Here is a 27462-nt window from a genome sequence, read left to right as displayed (position 1 = left end):
TTACCAGCAACTCGATAGATTGCCACAGATTTCTTTGCTGCTGAGCAAAGTTGATAACCATATTGAGGGCTCAGTGCAAAAATGTGTCTATGTATTGAGTATCTATTCTATATTCTGTATATTATATTTTGTATAAAGAACATTGGCCGATAAATGGACATAGGAATGTTTATTACTTCCTAATAATCTATCAAACTCAAAAAGGCAGTATGTGTCAGGCCCTTATTTGATCCATTGTCAATATGAGCAGCCTTAAAGCAGTCTAGTAGAGAGGCCCTGTGTCAAAATTGTACTGTAAAATCGTCAATATATTAGTTTATATCACTATCACAAACTTCAGGTCATTGTTTCACATAGTACAGACGGTAAAATTTATGAATTCACCTTTCCAGATGTGGATTTTTTTTGTCCATACACAGATAAAAGCTACATACTCAAAAACAATACATAAAAAACACAGATGTCTCATTTGCTCATTTGCTTGTAGTTTATTAAGACTTCGCAGCAAGTCACAACACACACACTTATAACACTCATGCAGGAGCGACACACACAGGTGGGCTCTCTATCATTGACGTGAGAGCACAGCTTCACCCACTCCCCCCTCCAGTATAGAGACAATAACTGAGATCATGAAAGGCACACACACAGACACACACAGACACACACACCATTAAACAATATGAGATCCAACGTACTTTACAGAACCATGAGAGCAAAGACTGTAGACACGTACAGAACATTGAAGGCACACTGACTAACACAGACACAGCGTGCAGGCTAAAACCGACTAGTACAGCTTAAGTGACCAATCCTAAGACTATATTGATTAAGACTATTGGTGATGTTAAAGACTCATTTAATTATTTAAGACTTTCTATTAGTAGGTCTATCTGGGCCTTTTTAAGACTTTCCCCCGGGTGCCTGAGCTCATACGTCTTCAGTCAAATGTCCTCTGGAGGTCTGAGTGGCTGCGTGTCGCTCTGTGGGAGCACAAAGACAAACACAGACTGAGCAGTACTGTTCTGATGCATTACAATGAGATCTCTCATATACACAAAATGCACATACAGCTGAAACACACTACATACTCAGTTTGACATCAAACTTAGTAGGGGTGTAACGATACATTGATCTGGATCAATATATTGATTCAACACTCAACAATCAACGTTTCAACGTTTTAATTAAGAGAAGTTTGACAATATGGCAGATGAAAGTCCTTAGAGTGTCTTGTATAATATGAGTGAATGTCTGAGAAAGACATTAAGAAAGCAAGAAAGCAATTCTTGAGTTAGGTGTATATATTTATACATCACATTAAAAAAAATAAACTTCATAGACTTTTTATAGACATGCATGTCTTGTTGAAGTACCCACCTGTCAGTGGTGTGTGTGTGTGTCTCTGTCCCCCTCTACCCATCCTGTCCTCCACTGCTAGGCTTGCTGACCTGGACGATCTCCACTGAAGTGAAGCCCTTCGTGGCGGAGGCTCGATTCCTCATCCTCATTTTATTCAGGGTCATTTCTGCCACCTCTGCTCGCTCCTCAGCATCATCCAAATCATGGACCGTCTTCCTGTATTTAGACAGGCTGTTGTTGGCCTGCTCCTCCTATAGAGACACGGGCAAGAGGTTTGTCTTCGTATTTAATATTAAATAAACACAATGGCTGTTTGTTACATGTCGTCAGCATGCTCTCTAACGTTTCTGCTTTTGAGGAATAAAAGTGCCCCATTTTTTGACTGACACATTTTTGAATATTCATACTTTAATGGGATTCAAGTATCCTAATTAAAAGTGACATAATTAAAAGTAAGTGTTCAGCATTTTGCATTCGCTTATTCACTTTCTGGTTACTTAGATGATATGATACCACACGAGTGGGTTTGATTAGGACTGAGCGATTAAGAAAGAGAGAATTAAGAAAAAATGAGTATCTCCAATGTGGCCTTACTGAATTGGACATGCAACCAAAATGTCTCAGGAGACGAAACCTGCCAGACAGCGTTTTATTGAGCTTATGTATGCAATTAGAGTGAAATACTTCCTCTTGATATGACTGTCTGTGTATGGGCTGCCTTTCATATTTAGTTTAGATGCAGTGTTGCTGCAGCTAGTTGAACTGATGCCACTTGAATTGTGTTATGGTTTATGTTCAAATCTTTCTAATGCATTTTGCTTGTTGTTCTTTCACACAACTAAGGCTACAGAAGTGCTAAAAATAGGCTACATCAAACTATTCCAAGGGATATACATGAGGGTCTCCCCAACCGGTATCTTTTTAATCTGATAAGTGGTCTTAAGATATGCAGTTAGAAAGAACTTGTTCCTTAAAACATCACAAAAAAATCCAAATTGTTATTTAGAAAGAGATAAAAAAAAAAAAAAAAGAGAGAAATTTAAATGCAACTTCACCACTCCTACTCACAGCATCCTCTATCTGCCGTTTGTAGGACTTGAGCTTGTTCTGGAGTTTCTCCACCAGCTCTTGCATGCGCTGATTGGTCTTATGGTCCTCCTCCGTCTGGAACATCAGCTCCTTGAGTCGACGCTCTCCCTTGCGGAGGTTTTTCACCGTCTCCATGTGGCGCTTCTGCTCCTGGTCCAGCTCATTCTCCACCTCCCTGATCTGGTAGCAATGGTAGGGAAGAATCGACAGGGCGTGGATGAGACCTGGTGTGGGCGTGTGACCTGTTCCCATTTTGTCACTTTTAAAGGGATGGTTTGGATTATTTGAAGTGGGGTTGCATGAGGTACTTATAGATAGTATTACCTACAGTAGATGTAGGTCAGCATGCCCCCAAAAAAAGGTCCGCCAAGAATAAAAAACAATATTAGTCTAAGTGTACGCTATATTTAGAATAATGTCCTTGCTCTACTTTGCCATTAGACAGCCTTTTCTGACAGGGAAAGGTTGTTATATAAGCCCAATTTCGTTCTCTCCAAACCAACCACACAGCACAGTCGAAATCAGTGATTTTACCTCACGGAACATAGGAGTTGCTTGTCTTCCAGTGCCTCAATCTGTTTTTTTTTTTTTTTTTTTTTTGTTATTGTGTGACCTCAGTGAGTCCAAACTATCTTTTTAAAACACTGAAATCACAACAAAAACAAGCTAGCAAGCAAGACCAGCAGCACCCATGTTCTGTGGGGCAAAATCACTGATTTAGCTAATTTGGTTGGCTTGGTGAGAGCTGCATTTCGCTTATATAATAGTGGTTTTCATTCAGAAAAGGCTGTCTGATGCCAAAGTAAAGCTGTGAAAATGTCCTAAATATAGCGTACACTAAAACTGATACTGACATTTCAAGGTGGACCTTTTTTAAGTGGCTAAAATACATTTGTTTCTGACCCAGTCTACAGCAGTACACTGCCTGGCTTCCATGCAACTGTGGCTAATACGTTGTCTTTTGATAAGTACCTCATACAACCCCACATCAAATAATCCAAACTATCCCTTTAAGATAATGTTATTGCCTGCCATCCCTCGATCAGCCCAGCTCCTCACCCTGGTTTCCAGTTTCTGGATGGTGCGTTTTCCAGCCTTCATTGCCTGCTGCTCGGCCTCCTCCAGCCTCACTGTGAGGTCTCTGAGGTTCTGCTCCTGGTTCCTCTTGATCTTCTCCAGGTGGGAGCTTCGATCCTGCTCCTGCCGAAGCTCCTCACACAGCCGCGTCGCCTGGAGACAGACATCGTTCACTCATTTATAAAAATGACCCTGAACTGAACACAACTAAAATAATTTCTTTTTTATGTATTTGAGGCCCTTACTCTGACATTTGTTTGTGTGTATAAACTTTGTGTGTGTCTAGTCATACAGCTTACATCAGTCACAGCCTTTTTGGCTCTCTCGTCGGCAGAGCGAAACTCTGAGATCAGTTCCTCGTTCTCGGTGGACAGTCGGGTGAGGTCAGCCTCCAGTTTTCTCTTCAGGATAGTCAGACTTTGGTTCTAGAGCAAGAAAAATGGATGAATGTAGTTGCGATGATCCACTAGAGAAAATGACCGCACTAAGAACTCATGCAACATGAAATTTGAGAATTAATTAGGAATCAAAAATAAAACCGTATTAAGCCCACCAATTCCCTTACTACTACTAATAATATAAATACTATTACTACTACTATAATAATAATACAGAGGGCCAAACAAAAGCAAGGTAAAATTAGGGTAAAATTAAATGCCACCTACCTGCATGTTGATCTCACTGAACCTCTCTGTGATCTCCACCAGCTCCTGTTCAATTTGTTTGCGGGCCCTCTCAGACGCCTCCAGGCCTCCTCTCAGCTCCTCCATCTCTCCCTGCATCAGACACAGGCGTCGCTCCTGGAGGCTGTACTTCTCCCTCAGCTCGTCATGCTGACGGGCGTCCTCATCCATCTGCACCTGCAGGTCCTGGATGAGACACGAGGATTACTGCTGCAGTATTTTCAAACTACAAAGTTTTTCTCTTTTTTTAATATATATAATTTTTACTTGTTGACTTATTTTAACCATATTTGAACTTTGTTCTCCATGCTACACACTCATATCATCTGTGTGTATTGATAAATGTCAACAACAATGACAAATCTTGTGCTCTTTTTAGTAAAATTATCATCGTATTTAACCTGCTGAAATGGTGTCATAAAATAATGGAGCTGTATCTTCCAAGCATACTCCCACCAAAAAGTGAATTTTGTTCAATTTTCTCAATTCTTCTTCTAGTATACCAGTATTTATCTTTCTCTGCAGGGGTTTTCTAAGCACTGCTCCAAATAAAACTCCTACTTTGATCTGCTGCTGCAGCTTCTTGAGGGTTTTGACCAGCTCAGCGTTGTTCCTGTTGGCATGCTCCAGCTGAATCTCCATCTCATTCAGGTCTCCCTCCATCTTCTTCTTCATCCTCAGAGCCTCGGCACGACCTTTGGCCTCTGCCTCCAGGCTGGCCTGCAGCGACTCCACTGCACGCGCGTGGTTCTTTCTAAAGAGCACAGAGGACACACATGAGCTGCAGCTCGCTGGTGGCACAGGTACAGTCAGCACACTTGTGAATGAAGACTGGATCTTCTAAAGTTATGTAATGAACTAACAGTTTACTTCAGGAAATTGGTGGGGTCAGACAAGGGGGAGTTTTGGCTTTTTGTTTCCTGTTTTGCGCAAGGGAGGATTTTTTGGAAGGACAGAAGCAGGTTTTTAAGCTCTATATAACACATAATAGATTAAAGTTTGGACAATATGTATTGGTGCCAATTTATGTTGACTTTGTTTCTCTTGATCAGAGGTATTGTGGACACAAAATCTGTTAATGCATGTTGCAATTTGTGTGAGGTTGATCCACATTTTTGGGTAAAATGCCTGGGCTACTATGCAAAAAGTACTGTTCCATTAACATATTAGCTAACTAAAAAGTTAGTTTTCCTGCTCATGGTGGCTCTGCAGGGAAGCTCTAATTTCTCCTCCTTTGGGAAAAAAATTGTCAACTGGAGTGAAAGAAAGAGGAGACACCTCATAAAACTCACTTTGGTTATGTCTGTCCCTTAACTTTCTTGTGTGTGCACTGGTTTTCTAACCTGGTGACTTCAAACTCCTCCTCCTTCTCATGGATTCTGCGGTCGATGTCGGCCTTGACTTGAGCAAGCTCCAGCTGTACACGTACCAGCTTACCTTCCTCCACCTGGACACACAAACGCACACACACATACACACATTTTGACAACTGAAAAATAGACAACTGCACAACCAGCAGAAGCAAAAGTCCCTTGTGGCTCGGAAATTTCCCCCTCAAATCTCAAAATCCACACTGTGGACATTCATGGTTACCTTAATAATATTTGATAATTTTCTCTTCCATGTTTTGTTCAATCAATCTATCATCATCCAGTCCTAACTGGCAATAATCTATCATATAATCTGCCTTCACATTCCTTTTCTTTTCCCTTATTGTACCTCTAGTGAAGCTTCAGCCTCCTCCAGAGCCAGCTGCAGCTCCTCCTTCTCAACCTCCAGCTTCTTCTTCATCTTCTGCAGCTCGTGGACACTGCGGCCTCCTTCCCCGAGCTGGTCCACCAACTCCTTGATCTCCTCTGTGGGGAGAGAGGGCACATGATAAGCGTGTACATGCGCCATCAGATTTTGTTATCCAGCTTTATAGGATATCAGCCCCTCTATCACACTTTTCCATTATGACCCACTGCACCACAGTTAGAAGCTACCTGCGAGGGTTTTGTTTTCCTTGCGGACGGTCTCTATATGATCCTGGCTCTCCTCGTAGGCCGTCTTCAGCTTGTAGAGCTCGGTCATGTAGGAGCGGCTCTCCTTCTGGCTGTTGTCCAGTTCCAGTTGCAGCTCCTCGTTCTTCTGGCTCCACTCGGCCGCCAGCTTGTCGAAAACTCGCTGCTTCTTATCCAGAGCTGCTGCTGCTGCCGTGGACTAGACACAAAAACGCAGGCAGAAAGCAAATAAATTTCCCATTTTGTGATCTTAAATTATATCTTCACGATTCAATCAGATTTTTTTTTATTTAAACTTATTTTAGGATGGTTATGCCATTTTTAGTATCAAGTCTTGATATGTAAAGATCAACAGATGGCTGGTTTTATGCCTTGACAATTGTCATTTACATTTTCAAGTCTTTTTTAATTTAATATTGAAATTGTGATAGACACTCCACTACACTCTCCATTACCATCCACTGCATTACCATATTTTCCATGGCCATTATGGTTGAAAGGCTCTTCTGCCATTGATTAACAGTTGGTGTTTCAGGTTTTATTCCCATTTGAGGATAACATTATACAATATTTTGCTTCCAAGTTACAAAAGCTAACCAATCAGACCTTTCAGACTAAACAAAGACTTTAGCAAAACTAGGTTTAATATAAGTAAATGCAGGTTTAAAATTATGCAGAATTAAAAACTAATCTCAGTTTAGTAAATCCAAGTTTAGTACTGAAATTAAATAGAGTGGGGGTGTTAACAAAATGTTGCATTGCTCGAATTTCTCCTCCTTTGAAAAGACTTGGTGGCTGAATGATAAACTGGAGTGAAAGAGAGAAGAGACTCTCGACACTAAAAAGTTAGGTTGAGTCTCTTTTAACTTTCTTTGAAGAACTTCATTATTTGTCTCATTCCATCTCAAAAAGGCAGCTATTTTAAAACCTTCTCAAGCGTAAGCTTTAAGTTCTTACTGGATCACAATTTAAGTGGAGTTTTGGTTTGACAGAATTAAATTCAATCCAGGTTTAGGTTTAACATTCTACATTTTGAGCTTGTTTTAAAGTTTGGTGCAACATAATTTAAAGCTAAACCAGATTTTAAATGGGTTTAAAAACTGATCTTTGTTGGTGCAACAAAGTCTAAGATTTTGAATTTGATTATTAGTTTTATTAGGCGAAAACATTATCTGGTTACAGGTTCAGTAAAACATTTACAGTTAAAACCAGCAAGCATTTTAAGATATTATTTTCAGAAAGGAATGAATCAATAATATTCCACCTACAGTCCTGTGAGAGTCTATATTTTTAGAATGAATACTTGATCACAGCAGAGAAGTGAATTCCCACAGCGTATATGTTGCAGACATTCATTTGTCTGCGTGTGTGTGTATTACCCTCTCCAGGTCTATGGTGAGGTCCTCCACCTCTCCCTGCAGTCTCTGCTTGACCTTCTCGAGGCTGGCAGCTCTGGCTTGGGCCGCCTCTGCTGCCTCCTCAGCCTCCTGGAGACGCACTGCAAGTTTGCGCCTGGTGGAGAGTGGGCGGAGGGAGAGAGAGGAAGAGGCAACCGTGGGATTAGATTAAAAAGTATCTTGACAACCACCATGTTTCATTCATGCACAAGGCTGGAATATAAAACTTTTGGCTTTGATTCACAGCCATAGTCGGAGGACTTATTTCCCTCGCTTCAACCTACTTGGTCTCCTCCAGCTCCTCGGTGCGGTGGATGGCATCCGTCTCGTACTTGGTTCTCCAGGAAGTGACGTCGGCGTTGAGCTTGGAGACGAGGCGTTGCAGCTCCCCGCGGGCCTCCGACTCCTCCTCCAGCTGCTCCTTCAGCAGGGAGAGGTCATGACGGGCGTTGGCCAGGGCCACCACCGCTGTATTACGGCCCTGCAGAGTGGGAGAGAGGCAGAAGGTTTTACTGGAGGTCCAACAATCATTTTATAGGCATGTTTTTAAGAAAACAGAAAGAAAACTACAGAGACAAAAAGAAGACAGATGGTCAGTTTGAATCACAGAACCAGCTGAGGTTTGTTCTTGCACATAGCAATAAGAGGAAAACAAGAAAATCCTACATGGGATTAATGAAAATGCACTGAAAGCCAAGTTTGTTCTTATCCAACTTATCCCCCTTTTCAGACACAGTAGTATGAAATTTCAGATGCAGAGCTACTGACACGTCCATGTGATAACTAGTGAACCTGGCTGTAGCTGCTTGATTAAGCATGGTACTGTGTTACAAAAGCTCCTTTTTTGTGAGTGTGTCCAATCAGAACTCGTGCACACACACACACTCCAAAAAATCTATTCTAAGACCAATTATATAACTGGTACAGGCGATGTGATGCCTTGTGCTAGCCTGAGTAGTGTGTTAAGTTTGCAGTTTTTGTTACAAAATGCGAATGTTACTTTTTGCTATGGTTTGTATCTGTTCAGAACATGGGGGTTTGTGTTAGTAACTGTCAGTTTTGTGCTGGTTTATAGTTTTTTAAAATTATTTTGGAAAGGAGAGGAAAATAGATAGATAGATAAATCAACCAATCAATGAATAAATAAATATTGAGGTAAAGTAAAACAGGATCAAGGATCCTGGAGGGGGGGCTGCGAGTACGCCCGTCCAGTCTACATTTGTTTTGTGGATTCGGAGAAGGCGTTTGACCGGATTCCACGGGAGACATTGTGGGAGGTGCTGCAGGAGTATGGGTTGAGGGGGTCACTGCTCAGGACTATCCAATCTCCGTCCGCTCAAAACAGGAGCTGTGTTCAGGTTCTCGGTAGTAAGTCAGTCACTTTCCTGGTGAGGGTTGGCCTCCATCATGGCTGCACCTTATCACCAATCCTGTTCATGATATTCATGGACAGGATCTCCAGGTGTAATCATGGAAGGGAGGGGCAGCCGTTCAGTGGCTTGAGGACTGCAAAGCTGCTTTTTGCAGATGATGTGGTTCTGATGGCATCATTGATCTGTGACCTGAGTGTGAAGCGACAGGGATGAGGATCAGTACCTCTAAATCTGAGGCCATAGTTCTCAGCAGGAAACTGGTGGATTGTCTACTCCAAGTAGGGAATGAGTCCTTACCCTGAGAGAGGGAGTTCAAATACCTCAGGGTTTTGTTGTCAAGTGAGGGGACAATGGAGGGTGAAATGGGTCGGAGAATCAGAGCAGTGGGACCGGTATTGTGTTCGCTTTACCGCACTGTTGTGACGAAAAGAGAGCTTAGCCAGAAGGCAAAGCTCTCAATCTACCAGTCAGTGTTTGTTCCTACTCTCACCTACGGTCATGACGGTTGGGTCATGACCAAAAGAACAAGATCGTGGATACCAGCGGCCAAAATGGGTTTTCTCAGGGAGGTGGCTAGCATCTCCCGTAGAGAAAGGATGAGAAGCTCAGTCGTCTGTGAGCATAGAAAGGAGCCAGTTGAGGTGGTTAGGGCATCTCATAAGAACATTTCTTAAGGCCAGCTGTATTTTGTGTATTTTGAATGCCATGAAGTGGCTGACACTGCTGAAAAGTGTCAAATGAATGAGAGTGTGTGTGTGTGTGTGTGTGTGTGTGTGTGTGTGTGTGTGTGTGTGTGTGTGTGTGTGTGTGTGTGTGTGTGTGTGTGTGTGTGTGGTGACTTGTACCTTATTTTCCTCGTCCACCTGTCGCTTGAGCTCGTCGATCTGTGAGGTGAGGGAGGCCTTCAGCCTGGTCACCTGGGTCAGCTTACTCTGCGTGTCCTCCAGCTCCCTGCTCAGGTCGTTGTTCTCCGCTACACACACACACACACACACATAAGAAAATTAATAGACTGTTTAAAAAAAAACAAATGTTTGTGGGCATCTGTGTGTGTGTTCTCACCAGTCAGATGTATTTTAACAGTGCTGAGCTCAGTCTGAGTGCGTTCCATCTCAGCCAGGCGGGCGTTGGCCTCCGCCAGGTTGTCCTCCAGTTTATGGGCGTGGGCCTCAGAGTTCATCTACAGGTGTCAACATCCAAATACACACAGATGCAAAGGGAGGAGTGTGTTTGAGTTCATATTTATGTGTTTTCTTGGAGTTAATCACACAGGATTTTCCAAGTAACTTCATACCTTCGCTTTCTGAGTGGCTTCCATGGTGATGTTGAGATCTTCGATCTCCGCCTTCATGCTCTGTTTGTCCTTCTCCAGTTTCACTTTCAGCCTGGTCAGGTTCTCTAGCTGCTCACCCAACTCTGCCATTGCGTCTGAGTGCTTCTTCCTCAGTGCCGCCGACGTGGCCTCTGATTGGAGCGCTGCCTCCTCCAGCTCCCGCCTCAGCTTCAGCAGATCTGTCTCCCGCTTCCTGTTCTGCTCGATCTATAAGGGGTCAGCCACAGATGAAAGGGCAGAGGTCAGTGTTTTCCAAACAAAACAAAAATCAGTTTTGTTGATTGACACCTCTCACTCGCACTCACCTGGGTGACAGTGGCTCCTCCCGCTTCTTCCAACCTATCACTGAGGTCCTCGAGATCTCGTGATAGCTCCGCCCTCTGCTTCTCCACCTATCAGAGAAAAGACAGAGAACGAACTAATCTGAACTTTAACTTCACACATTAATATCCCATCTGCCAGCCAGAACGTTTTTAGAAAAATCTTAAGCTTAGGAAAAGGTTGAATGAATGAATGTTATCCTCCATTTAAGAAAAATATTCTGGTAGCCAAGAAAAAAGTTCCAGCTGTAAACATTACCACAACACTGCATGTTAATATTCTCAGAATAGCTAGAAACAAAAAGTTTCTAGCTGTGAGTGCACAATTGAAGTGCTGCAGGTTTGAACTCCAGTAACCTGTCTAAACTAAGTTGTTACAGATTGAATCTGTACCTTGGCTCTCATGGCTCGTTCAGCTTCCAGCTCCTCCTCCAGCTCCTCAATGCGGCCCTGAAAGGAACAAACAACAATAAACTTGCAACTTTTAAACCAGATCTTTTATCATCCTCTTTCACTTCTTCAGCTCCTCGTTTTCACCCTCTCCCACATTTCCTAACTGTATATTCACGCTGCACCTTCCTTCGCGGGCTCATCTGTCATCTCACATTTACATCCCATAATCCTGTCCTTCTCACTCTGCTGACCTTATGCAACATTCGTCACCTCACATTTACCTGTGCCACTACGGCTCACTGATGTCAACACAGTAAACATCTAAAATTAACAATCTGTTTGTTCATAGCTCCTAAATAAAAATGTTTTTCTAAGTGGGTATTATAAAGAGTTGTACAAGGACTTGTGCAATTTATAGTTTAAAAAAGAGCCTCCTGTATCAGCCTCAGGGCTGTGAATGTATTAATAATAATGATGACGTTAACTGTATTTATATAGCACCTTTAAAAACACAGTTTACAAAGTGGTTTGACAGACAAAGCAAAAAAGATACCCAGGAGGAAACAGCTCATTAGCTCCAAGCTAAATGACTTAAACAAACATCTTAAACCACAGAAGAAGAAACGATTGAAAATCAGCTAGCTTGGTACCTGGTGCTCTTTGAGCTTGCGGCTGAGCATGGAGCTGAGCGACTGTTCATCCTCCAGCTTTGAGTTCATGTTGTTGATCTCAAAGTCTCTCCTGGATGAACACACAGCAAACACACACACACACACACACACACACGCATACGCACACACACACACACACACACACAGCAGAGGGAAGATCAGTGTGTAACAAAGGGTGAGGAGCACACACAGAAGTATTACTGCTGTACTTTATAAAATTTTGTTTTTATTTATTCATTCATTTTATTGGCTTATTTAACAGGCATGGTGCACATTAATAAACATTACTGTAAATGTGCCAGAGTTAGCCAAGAGGTTATTTTTCACTTGTAGTGCTTGAATAGATGTTTCAAAGTCACCCTAAAATACAGAATGAACTTTTGAATATTAAACTATATGTACTGAGAAAAATACTTTTGAAGCTTTAGTGAACTTTTCAGCTTCACTGTGTGTGTGTGTGTGTGTGTGTATCTCACTTCTTGATGACCTCCTCCAGGTCAAGCTTAGCATTCTCCATTTCATTCAGGTTCTCTATGGTCATCTTCAGGTCTCCCTCTGCCTTCCTCCTCGCTTTCTCCACCTCCGCCCTGATCCTCTTCTCCTGCTCCCAGCTGTCCTCCAGCTACACCCACACACACACAAACACACACAGACACATACAGACACACAGAGACATCACACAAACATCCAAACATGAGAAATCACTAATGCTGAGTATATTCAGCTGCAGGACAAATCTGTCATGTTTTTCTGTCTCATACCTCATTCACTTGGCTGTTGAGCTTGCTGTTGGTCTTGGTCAGATGGTTAACTTTGTCTTCTTCTGTTTGGAGATCCTCAAGAGTTTTCTGATTAAATAATAAGCAACAACTTATTGACATGAAAGTGAATAATGGTTCATAATTTGATATTTTCAATTTCAATCATTTATTTTTTTAAAGGGACAGTTCACCCAAAAATCAAAAATACATATTTTTTCCCCTGGTCTGCAGTGTTGTTTATCCATTTAGATTTTTTTTGGTTTGGTTTGCTGAGTTTTGGAGATGTATTACAAGTGAGGGTAATAATATGTGTTTTTGATTTCTTTTTTTTAGGTTTCTAAAACTCGAAGACTCAAGTTTATCTACAAAAGAAAAGTAAATTATCACAAAAACCTTATGGGTTGCCAAAACCTTGTTCAGTTTATTTAAAAAGTTTGATTCAGAAATCAAAAATTTAGTGAAAGGCACTTGCTATCACATTGTGAGTTTTCTCAACCTTTTTTTTTTTTTTTATCATATGCTTATCTACCTGTTGCAGTTCCTCCAGAGCTCTCTTCTCCTTCTGCAGCTTTGAGATATGGTTGTCTCTCTGGCCCAGGTCACCTGTCAGAGTTCGCACCTTGAAGTCCAGTCCCTGAACACACCATTGAACAGAATTCAGTGGTAACGTCGTACATCTGATATCCTGGTTTTCTGTCCATCAACCCAGATGTCTCCTCATCCAAACAATGCTTAGTTAAATAAAACAACATCTCCAGAGTGGCTCAACTTCATCGCTTCTCTGCTCTGCCTCTACCTGTTTCTCCTTCTCAGTCTTGGCCAATGTGGACTCCAGAGACTCCAGGTCTCTCTTCAGCTCAGTCAGTTCCCCCTCCAGCTGCCTCCTCTGGCCTTGGAGGGAGGCGGCGTTGCCTTCTTCTTCCTCCAGGCGCTCACGCAGGTCCTATATTCAAGGTTATTTTAGACACAGGACAGTTTTGTAGCTGTTTCCAGAACTCCAGACGTGTCTGTTCAGCTTTGTGTTCCAACATAAATAAAATTTAAAAAGAGCTGAATACACATATAATATTGTATGATTCATCTATAACATATTACCTGCACTGCCTCCTCCAGCTGGACCTTTTGGTGCATCAGCTGGGTGGCACGCTCCTCGGCATCACCCAGCGTGTCCTGCTCCTGTGGAAAGACAAGGACATAAAGGAAGTATATATGAGTATGATGTGTGTGTGTGTGTGTGTGTGTGTGTGTGTGTGTGTGTGTGTTTATAACTATAAGTATACAACTGCAATAACAGAGGCAGAGTATCAGTGATTGTGGCTTGAGCTGGTGAACTCAGTGACCCCTCATGAAGTCAAATTATGTTCAATTTACAGCCACTTTTTCTAAAAAATAAATATCTGATGATCTGAGGTTGAGGTTGTTTCACAAGATTTACATTGTTCTGAAAGCATTTCTTCAATATCAAAGACTCTTCAAACCAAACAAGAGAAGCAGAGGATTTTACACTGATGATTCAGCCTTTCTTTGAAGGTTTCCTAGAAGCCAGAAAAAGTATTTTGACCTCATATTTTACTCACTGCACATTAAGATTTGCAGATGTGAACTTACTGCAGCCAGCGCCAGGGTGAGGTCGTTCTTCTCCTGCGACAGAGTGACCATCTTCCCATCCAGATCTTTGATTTTGCCCTCCAGCTCTTTGACCTTCTCCACTGCCACCCTCAGCTCCTCTTCCTTAGCCTTGAAGATCTCCTCCTGGCGGGCGACCATCAGCAGGGGCTTTACCTGCAGGAGCCAAGCCAGGAAATTGAGAATGATCACGGTGATAATGATGATAAGAATTTATCATTTGAAATAAGGTAAAAATTCAGATTTTTACCTTATTGTAAAGTTTCCACCAGCCCCAGAAACGTAGCTGAAGAAACTTCCTCACATTGCGTTGGATAGCCATCAATGCAATTCTGCACCACACACACATATAATGTTAGTGCTCACAAACCTGCAACGTGTACTCCATCCTTCTGACCCACCTGTTATAAAGGAAAAGAGATTGTGTTCACTGACCGTCTGTCCACCATCTTCTTAAACTCGATCCTCATCAGAGTTCCTCGGAGCTGAGCCTGCAGCATGGTCATGATCTTTGCCAGCCGCTCATCACGCATGTCCTCCAGCTTTGCCAGGATGCCTGCACGGAAGAACACCTGGGGAGGAAAACACAGACAGGTGATAGGAGGAAGAGCGGGAAGAGTGAGGAAAAGAAAAAAACTGATGATAATATCCTGAATTCATATATTTGTTCAATAATAGATGTAATTTAAATCTTTTGGATATAGCTGATTATAAATGTGGTCTACCTTGGTGTGGCCAATGCGGTACTCCATATTATCCAGTCCAACTGAACTGAGGAGGAGCTCAGAGGCCTTCTTGTTGTCAACGAATCCCTTAGGGATAACGTTTGGGTTGAGAATATAGTACCTGGGAGACATTAGGAAGAGGGATAGAAGGAGAAGAGAGGAGTGGGGGGGGTGTTAAAATGAGAAAGAGAGACAGAATGAGATCAGGGGAAGGACGATGAAATATGTATGTATGCAAGGGGGCAAAAGGAGACAAAAATTAGGAAGAGGACCACTAAGATTGTAAAAGTGACAGCAGTTAAATTAACATGGACATGAATACAGAAAGAATGAGGGTCAGACCTCTGTTTGAACTCTGGGTACTGTAGTCTATTGGGGAATCCTTTCCTGCAGATGCGGATGCCCTCCAGCACGCCGTTACAGGCTAACTGGTGCAGGATCAGATGGTTATCTGTCACACCTTGACCATGAAAGAAAGAAACTGTGATCATCAGCACCAAGAATTTCCAGTGCATGGTCAATATTTTACCAGTGTCTCAAAAAGAAGACATTTCATAGTACATAGGACACATTTTTTGCTGTTGGTGCTTCAGCTACCGACCTGTCTTCTTGAACTCATTGGGCACGATGCAGCGGACAAAGTGGGGAGCAGTGCTTCGCAGGGTGCTCATCAGTTTGTTCAGTTGTTCCTGTTGTGCATAAACAGTTAAAGGACACCTGTGATGGTGAGCACATGCGTTACAGTAGATGAGTGTGTTTGTGTTGTTGGTACTTGAGATCAATGGCTTGACACTTGAGTTGTTGTATATTAGCTTTATGATGAGACAGGGCTGATAGATCACTTTAAAGAAATAGACTGACATTTTGGGAAATATGTTTATTGTTGACTGTATAAATCAAACGGAAGTGCCTTAAACTTGTATTCTTTCTTATAGCCAGCAGGGAGCGACATCATTGTGGCAAAAAGAAGTCTGATTTTATTTAATCTTATAAGAAAATTCTCACTCGATTTATTACCTAAGCAAACAGTTTCCTAATGAGTTTATGGTCTCAGTAGGTCTTATGCTATACAATGGGATATTCTGTTTATAAATCATGGTCCCATTTAGAATAAAAGAGATAATGAAGCAGGGTATGCTTCATGGCATGGCTAGCTTATGATTAATAAGTTGCTACCACAGCCACCTGTCAAGAGGCTACCACTCCAATTTCACATGCTCCACCCTCTCATCCAAATATGGTCACTTATGGCTCCAAAAAAACCAAGATGGCAATGGTCATAATGCCAAATTTGAGGCTTCAAAACAAGTTCACAAACCAATGTGTGATGTCACATCCATTTCTTTTATACAGACTAGTCTATGATGCTTATCTGCTTTCTGGTGGAGAGACCAGTGTTTCATCAACTCTCTGATAAAAATATGCTGTTATAATCCTTTTCAGTTGCCTCACAAAAACAGCAACACAATATTTTTGTCAAACTTTAGGTATTCTGATTGCAGGAACAGACAGTGTAGGAAGTTGTGTGTGTGAGTTACCCTGTAGAAGTTAGAGACAGTTTGAAAGGAAGACCCTTTCTTCTGTTTCTTGGTTCCCGCAGTGGCCTCCTCCTCTTTGAAGAGCAGAGCCAGGAGAGGCAAAGAGGACTTCTGGAAGAGTCCCACCACCGTCTCATTCAGAGGGTCTTTGTTCTTCTCCAGCCAGCCAGCGATGTTGTAGCCCACCTGTGAGAGGCACAGACGACTTGACTGCACCTTTTGTATGTACGCATCGAAGTTAGACATCACACTTTAAGGAGGTTCAATAAAAGCAGATGGCATGGTACCCAGCACATGAGATACAGATTATCATTGACATTGGACATAGAATATTCAACAAAATAGCTATAGGTCGAATGCAACTGACCACAAGGCAATCACAAAAACATTTTTTATGTGCAAAGGTGAAAGACCTCAGGACTGGACAGCACCAATGCAGCCACAATTAATAACACAATACATCTAAAATTCAACAACAAGAGGTGCATTTATTCTATATGCTTAATCAGATAGCTTCAATGGTAATAATATTTCAGTTGATATCTAAAGTGCAGCCAGAATGAGAGGTGCAATGTATTTAGCCTACTAGCCTTTCTATTGCAAAAAACAGACAAAACTTATAGGCTGACAATAAACATGCATCCTGCAGTGGATTGATTATAAATTAAAAATAAAAACCTAAATGCCCAAAGAGGCCTAACTGGGGCTACGCCAATTTTTAACAAGGCTACAGCGCCCACCGTCCCTATGGGAACGTGTGTGTGTGTATTATAGCCATTAACATTTCCATGTCAAATGCTACAATCCAGTACTCACAGTGCCAGCGTAGTGCACCAGTTCAAAGTGGGCCTCAGGTCCTTTCTTCCCCCCTTTTGGCTTGAGGAAGTTGGAGGACTTGCCCAGGTGGTTGTCATAGAGAGCTGTTTTAAAGGTTGTGTCTGTCGCCTTTGGAAACACACACTGCTCTTCCAGGATGGAGAAGACTCCCATAGGCTAGAAGAGACAGAGAGACGGAGGTGGAAATAGAAAGAATCTGGGCCCTGTCCGTGTTTGTACACTTTTCATAGCTACTGTGTGTTACCTTCTCGAGCAGGTCGATACAGGCTTGCAGATCCAGGCCGAAGTCGATGAAGACCCAGTCAATGCCCTCCTTCTTGTACTCTTCCTGCTCCAGCACGAACATGTGGTGGTTGAAGAACTGCTGCAGCTTCTCATTGGTGAAGTTGATGCACAGCTGCTCAAAGCTGTTGAACTGGAGATGCAAGACAACGTTGGCTCACTGAAGGATGAAATGACGTGATCATGTCTCACCCAAATAATCTGTTCAAATCTCACCTCAAAGATCTCAAACCCAGCAATGTCCAGCACTCCTATGAAGTACTGCCTCTGCAGCTTGGTGTCCAGGGTCTTATTGATGCGGGTCACCATCCACTTGAACATGCGGTCATAGATGGCCTTTGCCAGAGCGCCGATGGAGTACACACACTGGTCCTGGTTCTGACCTGATATTTCAAATTCAGATATTTTAACTGTGGATGAGTGTATTGCCTACCCTCCTTGAATAGTCTAATCTTCACAAGAAAATTATAATCATCTAAATCAGTGGTACTCAACCTTTCTGAGTTGTGACGCCCCAGAATAATCAGTTTGTTGATCGTAACCCCACACCAGTCTGCCCAAGGAACTCAAACTCAAGATCTTTGGAAACACACTCTATAAAATCCATTCTAAACCAAATTATATCAGTGGTACCAGTAATATAATGTAAGAACCATTCCCTAGTCTAAAATATGGCCTCATTTCCCATCATGCCAAGTGCTGGACTGAGTAAGTTTGCTATTTTATGTTACAAAATGCCAGTCTTACTTTGCTGTGTGTTTTGCTTGTGTCTGTTCAGAACATGGTGGTTTATCTGGGTAGTTGTCATTTTTGTGCTGGTTTATACTTGAAATGATTAGTGAGGGGGCCTGTTTTTCTTGAAGCAAGCTGTACTTTATCCAAAACTGTTACTTTTCAGGAAATATGTTATTTTAATCTAAGTGAATCCTGCTTAGTCAAGTTTAGCTATTTTACTGGTGGACAGACATAAAAGATGACCAATAGCATTGAATTATGTAAAAAAAAAAAAAAAGAAAAGGTCAAAATATGGAGATACAAGATTTGTGCCGGACAGCAACAATGCTTTTGAGTTAACTACTTATTTGTCCTTTATGTTGACTCTCCTTAAGGAATGGCACTGATGTTGCTCAGAGCTGCTTCTTAGCTCTCATCACACAAGATGTTATTTTATTTTTTTCTCTGCAACCATCGACCCCCACAGAAATGATCTCTCGTCCTCCTTAGGGGTCCCAACCCCCAGGTTGAGAACCACTGATGAAAATCATATCCATGAAATACCTTTGGTCACAAACTCATTGCCAACCTTGACCCTAGGACGTGTTATGCCCTTCTGCAGCTCCCCAGAATTGATGGCCATGAGGTGGGCGACTTTGTCAGCCACTTTAGGAAGGGAAATAGAGAGGAGACAATGATGAGATGATTTCAACAACGTCTTATAGCACATGCTGGGAAAATGGATCAGGACAGACCACACAAATGAGATATTAGGGACTGATGAGAGGAAAAAACAACATATAGAGTTTGAGAAACAGAACTGGGACAGCAGAATCAAAGAGATAGATGGAGCGAGGTGGACTTTATATACCCTCAGTGGAATCCACATCAGCCTGTTCCTCTCTGGCTTTCTGTTTGAACTTCATGTTGCCAAAGTGCATAATGCCTCCAGTCAGCTTGTACACGCTCATCTTCTCTTCAGGAGTGAAGCCCAGGACATCAAAGGCTTCCTATGGACACATAAGCATAAAGAGAGGGGGGAGGACAGAAAAGAGAATATCAGCGCTGCACAACGGAGCTACACAAAGAGAAGCAACAGCACCATCAACAGGCTAATGCACATGGATCATTTTTCTTTGGTTATGCAAAGAAGTGTCTGTCTTTACTGATGATTTAAAACCAAAGCACAGCATGAATAACTCAGCTCACACAGAAAAATGAATGAACTCACATCAGTGAGCAGCAGTTCTTCTCCATCATCCATGTTGTCCACCACAGTGACTCCCTGACACACCCACACATACTGTTTGGGGTCTGGACTCAGCAGCAAAGCCTCTGGAAGATAAAGTATCAAAAATTAAAATAAGACAATAATTATGTGTTACGCTGAAAGCAAAGCCCACTGTTTAATACTTGATGTTACTAAATATTACCAACAGAAGTAACATTTGTACATCAGCACCATCAGACTCGGTCCAAATGTGTTAATTTGCATTGATTTCAAACTGGATGTTATTTGGCTGTATTTACACATAATTTTTTCACACAACTGAACTGTCAATATTTAGATGAAGTTTGCATTCATACTGATATTTATACTACTAGTGGCAAAAGCTAGATTTTTCTACAACTTTAAGACAATAATTTTAACGGTTTATGCATTGTTTTTAGTTCTATTTTTTTCTTTACCATTTATCCACTTATATTAGCTAGCTACTTAAACTGTTTTTCCAGTACTTTTAACTTTTTCACAATTTATACACGACTTTACTCTTTTCAACCATTTATTTAGCTTATGTAAAGTTAGCAACTTAAAGTGTTTATCCACTTCTGGGTAGCCCTGTCAGTGGGAGAGGATTCACTCCATGCACTGAGGATATCACTCCTCTGAAGTGACTCCTGCTTGTGGCCCTTTACTGCATGTTGACCCCCTTTCTTGTCTGCTCTTCGGCTGTCCCTATGTAAAGGCAAAAAGCCTAAAAATAATCTAAAAATTGTTTATCCACTTCTTTTAGCTTTTTTTTTCCATTTATCCACTATTTTTAGCTGACGTTATTTCAGATATGTATCCAGCTGCTGCTGGTGGTGTTTAACATGTGACAAATGACACAATATGTACTTACTTACTTTTTTAAAATGGTCATTTCTATTTCTTCAAATTAACATTAGCTGAGCTACTCTGCAGAAGCACACCCACAGATCACAGATTTAGACTTTGTTATTGATTTCAGGGTTAATATTTAAAAATGAGCATCACTGTATGTGAGCAGACTCTCTCACTCTTTCAATCTCCATTAAACCCATTTAGAGATATCCATGTGGAAATTAATCTGTAAAACAAAATTGTTAGTCTCCCTTTAAATGTAGATGTGACTTTACTATGATGCCACATGAACTGGTGACACTGCAGCTCTGTGTCTCACCTATGAGTTCAGGCTTCCTTCCAGACAGGAGTTGGTAGAATATGTGGTATCCTCTCTCCGCAGCCTGCTGGGAAATCACCCTTGATTTCTCTAGCAGGTCTGATACACACACACAGACAGACACAACAAGGCAAACAGTTTTTAAGGATGTGAAGCTAATGATTTTTTCACAGGATAATACCTTAATTTCATAAAACATAGCATGTAATAACCAAGACTTTACCATTGTGCACTTATACAAACTAAAAGAACACACTCACAGGACTCAATGTCAGCACCAGACAGCTTAGCTGTCGGCCCAAAGTGGATCCGGATGAATTTCCCCTAAAACAACACATAAATATTATTTTCATAGATTTGGTGAGTTTGTTGTTGTTATCTTTGGATCATTCTCATTTCATCTCACATGGATATGAATTATTTCACTGTATAAAATAGCAAATATATGTGTCCCTACAAAGCGTGAGGAGTTGTTGTTCCTGATGGTCTTGGCGTTGCCAAATGCCTCCAGCACTGGGTTAGCCTGGATGATCTGGTCCTCCAGGGAACCCTGAGAGAAGAGAAGAGAAGAGAAGAGAAGAGAAGAGAAGAGAAGAGAAGAGAAGAGAAGAGAAGAGAAGAGAAGAGAAGAGAAATATATATGATTTTGTCGGATAAGAAAAGCGACATGAAAAATCATGTCTACGCACACACAAACACACACTTGCCATCAGGCTTGGGGAGTAACAGATTACATGTAACAGGATTAAGTCATTAGGATACAACAAAGCCAACTGTAATCCATAACAGTTACAGAAAAGAAGACGTAATCAGATTACTGTAACATGTTGAAGAAATGGGGATTATCAATAGGATTAAATTGATGAATTTTAAAATACATTTTGTGTGTTATTTCTGTTTTTGTTTCACTTTTTTCTTTTTTATTCTGTTTTTGTCTGTTTTTGATTCTTTTATATCATTAACTTGATTATGAATGTTGTTCTTTGTCTCATATTTGTCTTTCTTTATAATTGTTTACATACAAAAATATGAGAGTAATGCTGTAAAAACAATTTATGAAATTCTCTCATTAAAAAAACATACATTGAAAAAATTAAAACACATTTTAAAATAAAGAATAATATACTACCATGCACAGTGTGCAAAAGTTACAACACTTCACGAGACTCAACACCTCTCTGCTCTCAGTAGAGCCAGCTGATCCGACAGCTGTCAATTCATTGTCATGGCCTGTAAAAATGCTTCACTGGGTGGAAAGTTCAACATTATTTTGTTGTTAAATCAGCAAATAGGAACAATCTCACAGTACAGTAACAGTTGTGCCCTCAGCTATGAAAATGCTGTCATCACCCAAGAACTCAACATCTAATTTCAAAAAACATTTACAGGAAAAATGGACTGCTAAAATTAGGTACACAGACCAACTGCTAACACTGACACACAGACCAATTACTAACATTAGCTATACAGAAATACAGTGAGGCAGCTAACCTGTCAGTACCAACTCTACTACTGAAAAATGATCAGGATGGTGTGTGTAAATAAGTTTCTGCCAGTTTACTTGAAGTCTGAGTGTTATTTGTGAATAGCATAAAGAACTTATAGTGTATTTTAATGCGCATAATTACCACTATAGTTGGACAAACAATAACCTTAACAACGAAGACAACAACCCATTTTTAGTATTGAGGTAGTGCCTAATCCAAAAGTAACAGTGAGTAGTAAAGTTACATTACTCTAATATTGTAATACTTGGATTAGGTCACTGACTACATTTTTAACAAGTTATTAGTAATTGTATTGGAATACATGTTTAGAGTAACCCTCCCAACCCTGCTTGCCTTGGAGTCGGTGGTTTTGCTCCCAGAGGCTCCAACATTGGCAAAGTACTGGATGACCTTCTTAGTGTTTTCAGTCTTGCCAGCACCAGATTCTCCACTAGGGGAAAGAAACAAATAAGGAATCAATAATAACGAGAGATGCAGGATACTGTATAAAAAAAACAAACAAACATGTTCTTACGTGATCAGCATAGACTGGTTCTCATGCTCTGCGATGGTGGGACATAAAGAGGGCAGGAGAGAAACAGAAAGAGTGTGTGAGAGACGAGAGTAATTACTGCTGATTTCCCTTTGAGCAGATCAGAGGACTGCTGATGTTCTCTGTCAGCACTACCAACAACACAGACAGCTGTCAGCTCTCCCCTGATGCCATATAATGGCTTCAAATATTTTTCTACTCCCTGAACAAATCATCACACGGCACGCTGATTGCACACTCCCAGCAACTGCCCCACTCCCTCTTTCCACATAAAAAACAATGTAATGACTTTCAAGCTACTCGTCTCGAGGGGTCGTCCCAAATCACCACATACCACTTGCATGCTTACATCTCCTCTTCACCTCCCTCCCCTCACCCATCAATGACCTACAGTATGACTGATTACTCATTTTACTGTCACCACCCTGCTGTTGCCCTGTCCTCACCCATCAGCATGTCGTGGTAGGCGTTGTCAGAGATGGAGAAGAGGTGAGGAGGAACTTCGTTGCGTTTCTTCCCCTTGTATATCTGGGCCACTTTAGCTCCATAGATGGGCAGCCATTTGTATGGGTTGATCGTCACGCAGAAGAGGCCTGAGTAGGTCTAGAAGTAGAGGTGGGGTGTAAAGTGTGAGCATAAACCTGGTTCATAAGCACTTTCCCTTCTCTTTCCCCTTGTGTACCTTGCATTTCCTATCTAACCCATGAATTACAATTTGATCTTTTTGTTACACCCACTTTCCATGTTAAGCCTACATAGTTGTGTGCTTCTATTAGTGATTTCTACTGCGAGTTGGGGGACAGATTTTCAAAGAAGCATGGTCAAAATCAAAGCAGGAGCAGCTGAGATATTCAGACTTTTTGTCTCTAGTATCAACCGAGCTCCAAAAACACTGGATCCTACATTTCCCATAATGCAACCAATAGCATTTTTTCATAAGACCCATCCTGCCTGGTATATCCTGGCACATTTCTAACTTCAAACGAATCCATTTTTAAGAGCAGCCACTCTGATTTAACTGGCAGTAAATACAAATCACAATAAATACAATAAGGGTTCAAAAATAGTTCTTCCTTAAGGGCTGAGGTTCTACCCAGAACCATTTGCTTCTAAAGAAACTTTTTTGAGGAAAGGGGTCCACTTTTTGGAAGAAATTCTGCATAGATTGTTGAAATCCTTGAACAACTCTTTCATCAACAGTTCATTAACATTTTTTGTATCATAATATAAATGGTTATCAGTAGATAAAATTCTCGGAACATAAAAAATATTCTGGGTAGAACCCCCTGGGTTGGTTCTAGATAAAACCCTTGGAATATAAAAAGACTCTTGGTAGAACCTCCTGGGTGGGCACCCTTTGAAGGTGAACCTTATATCATTGAAGCGGTCACTGTAGAACCTCTCATCAGGGGTTCTAGATGAAACCTTTCACAGATGGTTCTAGTTGTAGTGTATTTCTAAGAGTGTTGATTAACAGGCTTACATAGATCCTCATGTTGACGTAGCGGCTGCGCAGGTTTTCCAACACGCTGGCCTCGTTGAGGAAAGTGAGGTTGGCCATGTCACTGGCTTGGTAGAACTTAGGAGGGTTCATCTGCTGAATATCATCCATCCTTACGGTCACAGTCTGATCAGAAAGGATAATCAATCAATCACTTCATCATTATCACAATTATTATGATCAGATTCACTTTTACTTCATAAACATGAAAGTATCCTAAATCTTTAAGACAAAAAAAGCTGCAGTGCTAGTCTTACAGCATTCTTGGAGGTCTTGACAGTGATTTTGTCCCCGTCTTCAGACTGAATCTCCCCAGCAATGAAAGCCTCCTTCTCATCTTTGACCCAGCAGGAGCGCTTGATGTCGTATGTTTTATTCATAGCATCCAAGCGCTCCTTCTCTGAGGGAACCAGGAACGGCATGGGGTCCACATCGTCCCCGCACTCGCCTTTGTACACACCCGGCATGGCTGCTGCTGCTGCCACCAACAAACACCAACCAACTGACCAGCTCACTCACCTACTGGCTGCTGCAGAGAGGCTGAGCGAAGGAGAGCAGGCAGAAATGAATGTGTTAATAATAACAAGAGGAAGGACACTGGCCATCAGTTAAACAGGACCCAATATTTGACTCAGCTACTCACCAATGCTGGAGGTGCGTTCAGGAGGAATATGGGTGTGTGATCCCAGGTCATGCCGTTATATATCAGGCTGTCTCCTTCCTGATATGGTCACAACTCTAAAACCAGCCATCACCCTGAGGTCTCATCCTTCTGCCTGGCAGCGTGAGATCTGGGAATTCTTCAATCTGCCTCCGTCCATTTAGGGTTTCCGTGGAAAGTCATCAGCTCAGGCTGAGACCATCTCCTTCCCTCACCGCATCACTCGAAAATAGCTAGGTATTCTTTATCCCTCCACCTTCCCACACCTCAGTTTTCATCCCTACTATCCATTTAGGACAGGGTACAGGTTGTTGTATAGTCGAGACGTTGATAGATTGCCGAGGCAAAGCTGGGTTTGGTTTTAGGCCATATATGAAAGAGTTTTGCCCAAGCAACTGAAATGATGGCAAGGAAAGCTCTTGCATGTTTTAGCTCTTTCAGGGAAACTTCACTCTTTCAAGTATCACCGTCTTGATCTTCTTCAGAGACCGGCCACAAGCTCAACTAGATTCCCCAGAACTGGAGCAGCTGTTGCTTCTGTTCCCCAAATGGGGCTCTAATAGATACAGACTGACGTTAATCACATACATAGAATCAGACTCAGGAGAGTTGGTGGTTTGACTGAATCCAAGACTCTCTATAAGAAATCTATATTTTTCAGCTTCCTAAAAATACAACTTTATTGTTGTACTTTAATTCCTTTCCTTTTTTTTTTGTGAACTTTATGCCATTTACACAGATTCTCAGGAGCAAAAATGCTCAATGCTTATATAAATAAACTCTCTCTCACTGTCCCTCTTTATCATCTTTCCTTCGTGTTAAAGCCTAATGTAATTTCTTCTTTGCCCATTTTTAGCCCCCTTTTTATTTGCTCTTTTTATTGGAAATCATTTTGTGGGAATAAATACACTGGGCCACCCAATGGGATTTACCAACTGTTCTGTGCAATGAATGACTTCATCTTCATCTTCAACTCCCTCTCTCTCTCTCTCTGTGTGTGTGTGTGTGTGGCTGTGTGTGTGTGTGTGTGTGGGGCGGTGTATTACTCATGTTGTGGGGACTGTCTGTGAGAGTCTGTTTACACACTCACATTGTGGAGCCTTGCCTTCCTTGTGGGGACAAAACACAAGTCTCCATAATGTAAATCATTAAATTTTAGGATCAAGACTTGGGTTAAGGGTTAAGGGTTAAGGATTAGGTTTAGGCACACAGTCATTATGGTTAGGTTTAGGGCAAGTCTCCAGGAAATAAATGTAAGTCAACATAATGTCGTCTGAAGTGATGGAAACACAACTGTGTGTGTGCACATGTGCATGTGTGTCCCCGGAGGTATAACTAAGTTTGTGTCTATGATTGGAATGATCTAAGTAGTTGTGAACACACTCTCAGGGGTTCCAACGGCACTTTGAATAAAATACACACTATATAGACACACATGTACACACAATCACACAAACACACACACATAATCACATAATCATACTAGCAGCTGTACATGACCGCTTTGGGAGGATAAACTAATTTGTGTGTGTAAGTGTATGTGTGTGTGTGTCTGGTGATAGTACAGCCACCTGTTGAGTGTTGACATGTACATGAAACATACATGATACATACAAACACAAGTGTTAGTTAGGCAGATGTTGTCTGTGTGAGTTCACATGATTTCTGTGTGAGAAGAAGAGAGAGGAGAGAGAGAGAGAGAGAGTGTGTGTGTGTGTGTGTGTGTGTGTGTGTGTGTGTGTGTGTGTGTGTGTGTGTGTGTGTGTGTATGAAGGGGTGGGGTTCACACAGATGAAAAAAATTGATCTAAAAGTTGCAACTGTGTGTGTATGTGTTCGTGAGACGAAGTGTGTGTGAGAGCCTAGCTTCTGGAAGTGTGTAGTGTCCGGCGAGACGTTTCACTGCTTATGTGGATTTGCTGTGTCCTGTAAACAGGCTGGTGAGAGGGTCCATTGTTCCATCAGCTAATACTGCAGCCGTGCAGCTAACCCCAGTGCTGCTAAAGAGCCAAATCCCTCCAGTTATTATTCCTGCCTGCCCAGATAGTCTTACCTTCATTATCACCATAATTATGCATTTTAAATGAAAGATTTTATTATCTCTGTCGAGCAGAAGTCTGGAGGGGATCATGCAATCGCTTATATTTGTGGGTGCGTGACCTGGAACTTATTTGCAGCTAATCTCGCCTACTACTGAACCAATCAGCCTCATGTATGCTGAAGGATCTCTGTAATTCATACATTTTTGAAAAACCTCATAAAACCTTCGCACCATCCATTGTAATCCATTCCAGTTACTGAGGAATATATGTAATTTGTTGTAGTGTTTTTGTGGTCCTGGCTCAGGTTCAGAGTATGGCATCATCAGAAAAGGCAAGTAATGCTCCAAGTAATATGCCATTAAATGGTCCTGTAATAATGAGCAGTAGGGGGAAAGCTTAATATTTGGACTTTTAAATTCCACAATTATTGAAGGAAGAGAAAACAAAATTTCACTTACCCTGTGCAAATTTATGTCTTAATTTAGACTCACGATCGATCTGTGAGTCATGGACAGAGCCTGTCCACTTGGCTTCAACATTGGTGATTGTGTGGGCTGCATCACATATTACCTTTAGTGCAAAAAAATAATCATCAATAGTTGCAGTACATTA

At 41.5% G+C, this 27462-nt stretch overlaps 1 protein-coding gene across 1 annotated transcript; it reads right to left on the bottom strand.

Moving 5' to 3' along the window:
• Positions 1-463: 463 nt before the first annotated feature.
• LOC146309849 (myosin-16-like) lies at positions 464-24268 on the bottom strand. The gene is made up of 43 exons (XM_084744859.1): positions 24131-24268; positions 23094-23250; positions 22630-22657; positions 22449-22545; positions 21065-21157; positions 20868-20931; positions 20608-20706; positions 19416-19519; positions 19056-19194; positions 18749-18850; positions 17687-17853; positions 17433-17603; positions 17168-17344; positions 16352-16537; positions 15415-15502; positions 15156-15273; positions 14814-14934; positions 14524-14660; positions 14339-14420; positions 14071-14244; positions 13558-13638; positions 13259-13405; positions 12992-13096; positions 12463-12549; positions 12178-12323; positions 11681-11771; positions 11031-11087; positions 10623-10709; positions 10279-10524; positions 10047-10164; positions 9830-9957; positions 7896-8092; positions 7594-7726; positions 6197-6413; positions 5931-6067; positions 5555-5658; positions 4773-4965; positions 4194-4397; positions 3828-3953; positions 3511-3681; positions 2431-2631; positions 1381-1613; positions 464-983 (listed from the first exon to the last, which is right to left on the bottom strand). Exons 1-42 carry the CDS (start codon positions 24257-24259, stop codon positions 1416-1418), a joined length of 5607 nt encoding a protein of 1868 aa, XP_084600985.1. The 5' UTR covers positions 24260-24268; the 3' UTR covers positions 464-983; positions 1381-1415.
• Between the last annotated feature and the right edge of the window lie 3194 nt (positions 24269-27462).

The sequence above is a fragment of the Lutjanus erythropterus genome, chromosome 19 (genome assembly GCF_056507025.1).
Source record: "Lutjanus erythropterus isolate fLutEry1 chromosome 19, fLutEry1.hap2, whole genome shotgun sequence".
Lineage (NCBI taxonomy): Eukaryota > Metazoa > Chordata > Actinopteri > Lutjaniformes > Lutjanidae > Lutjanus > Lutjanus erythropterus.
This window is presented reverse-complemented; position numbering and strand designations above follow the sequence as displayed.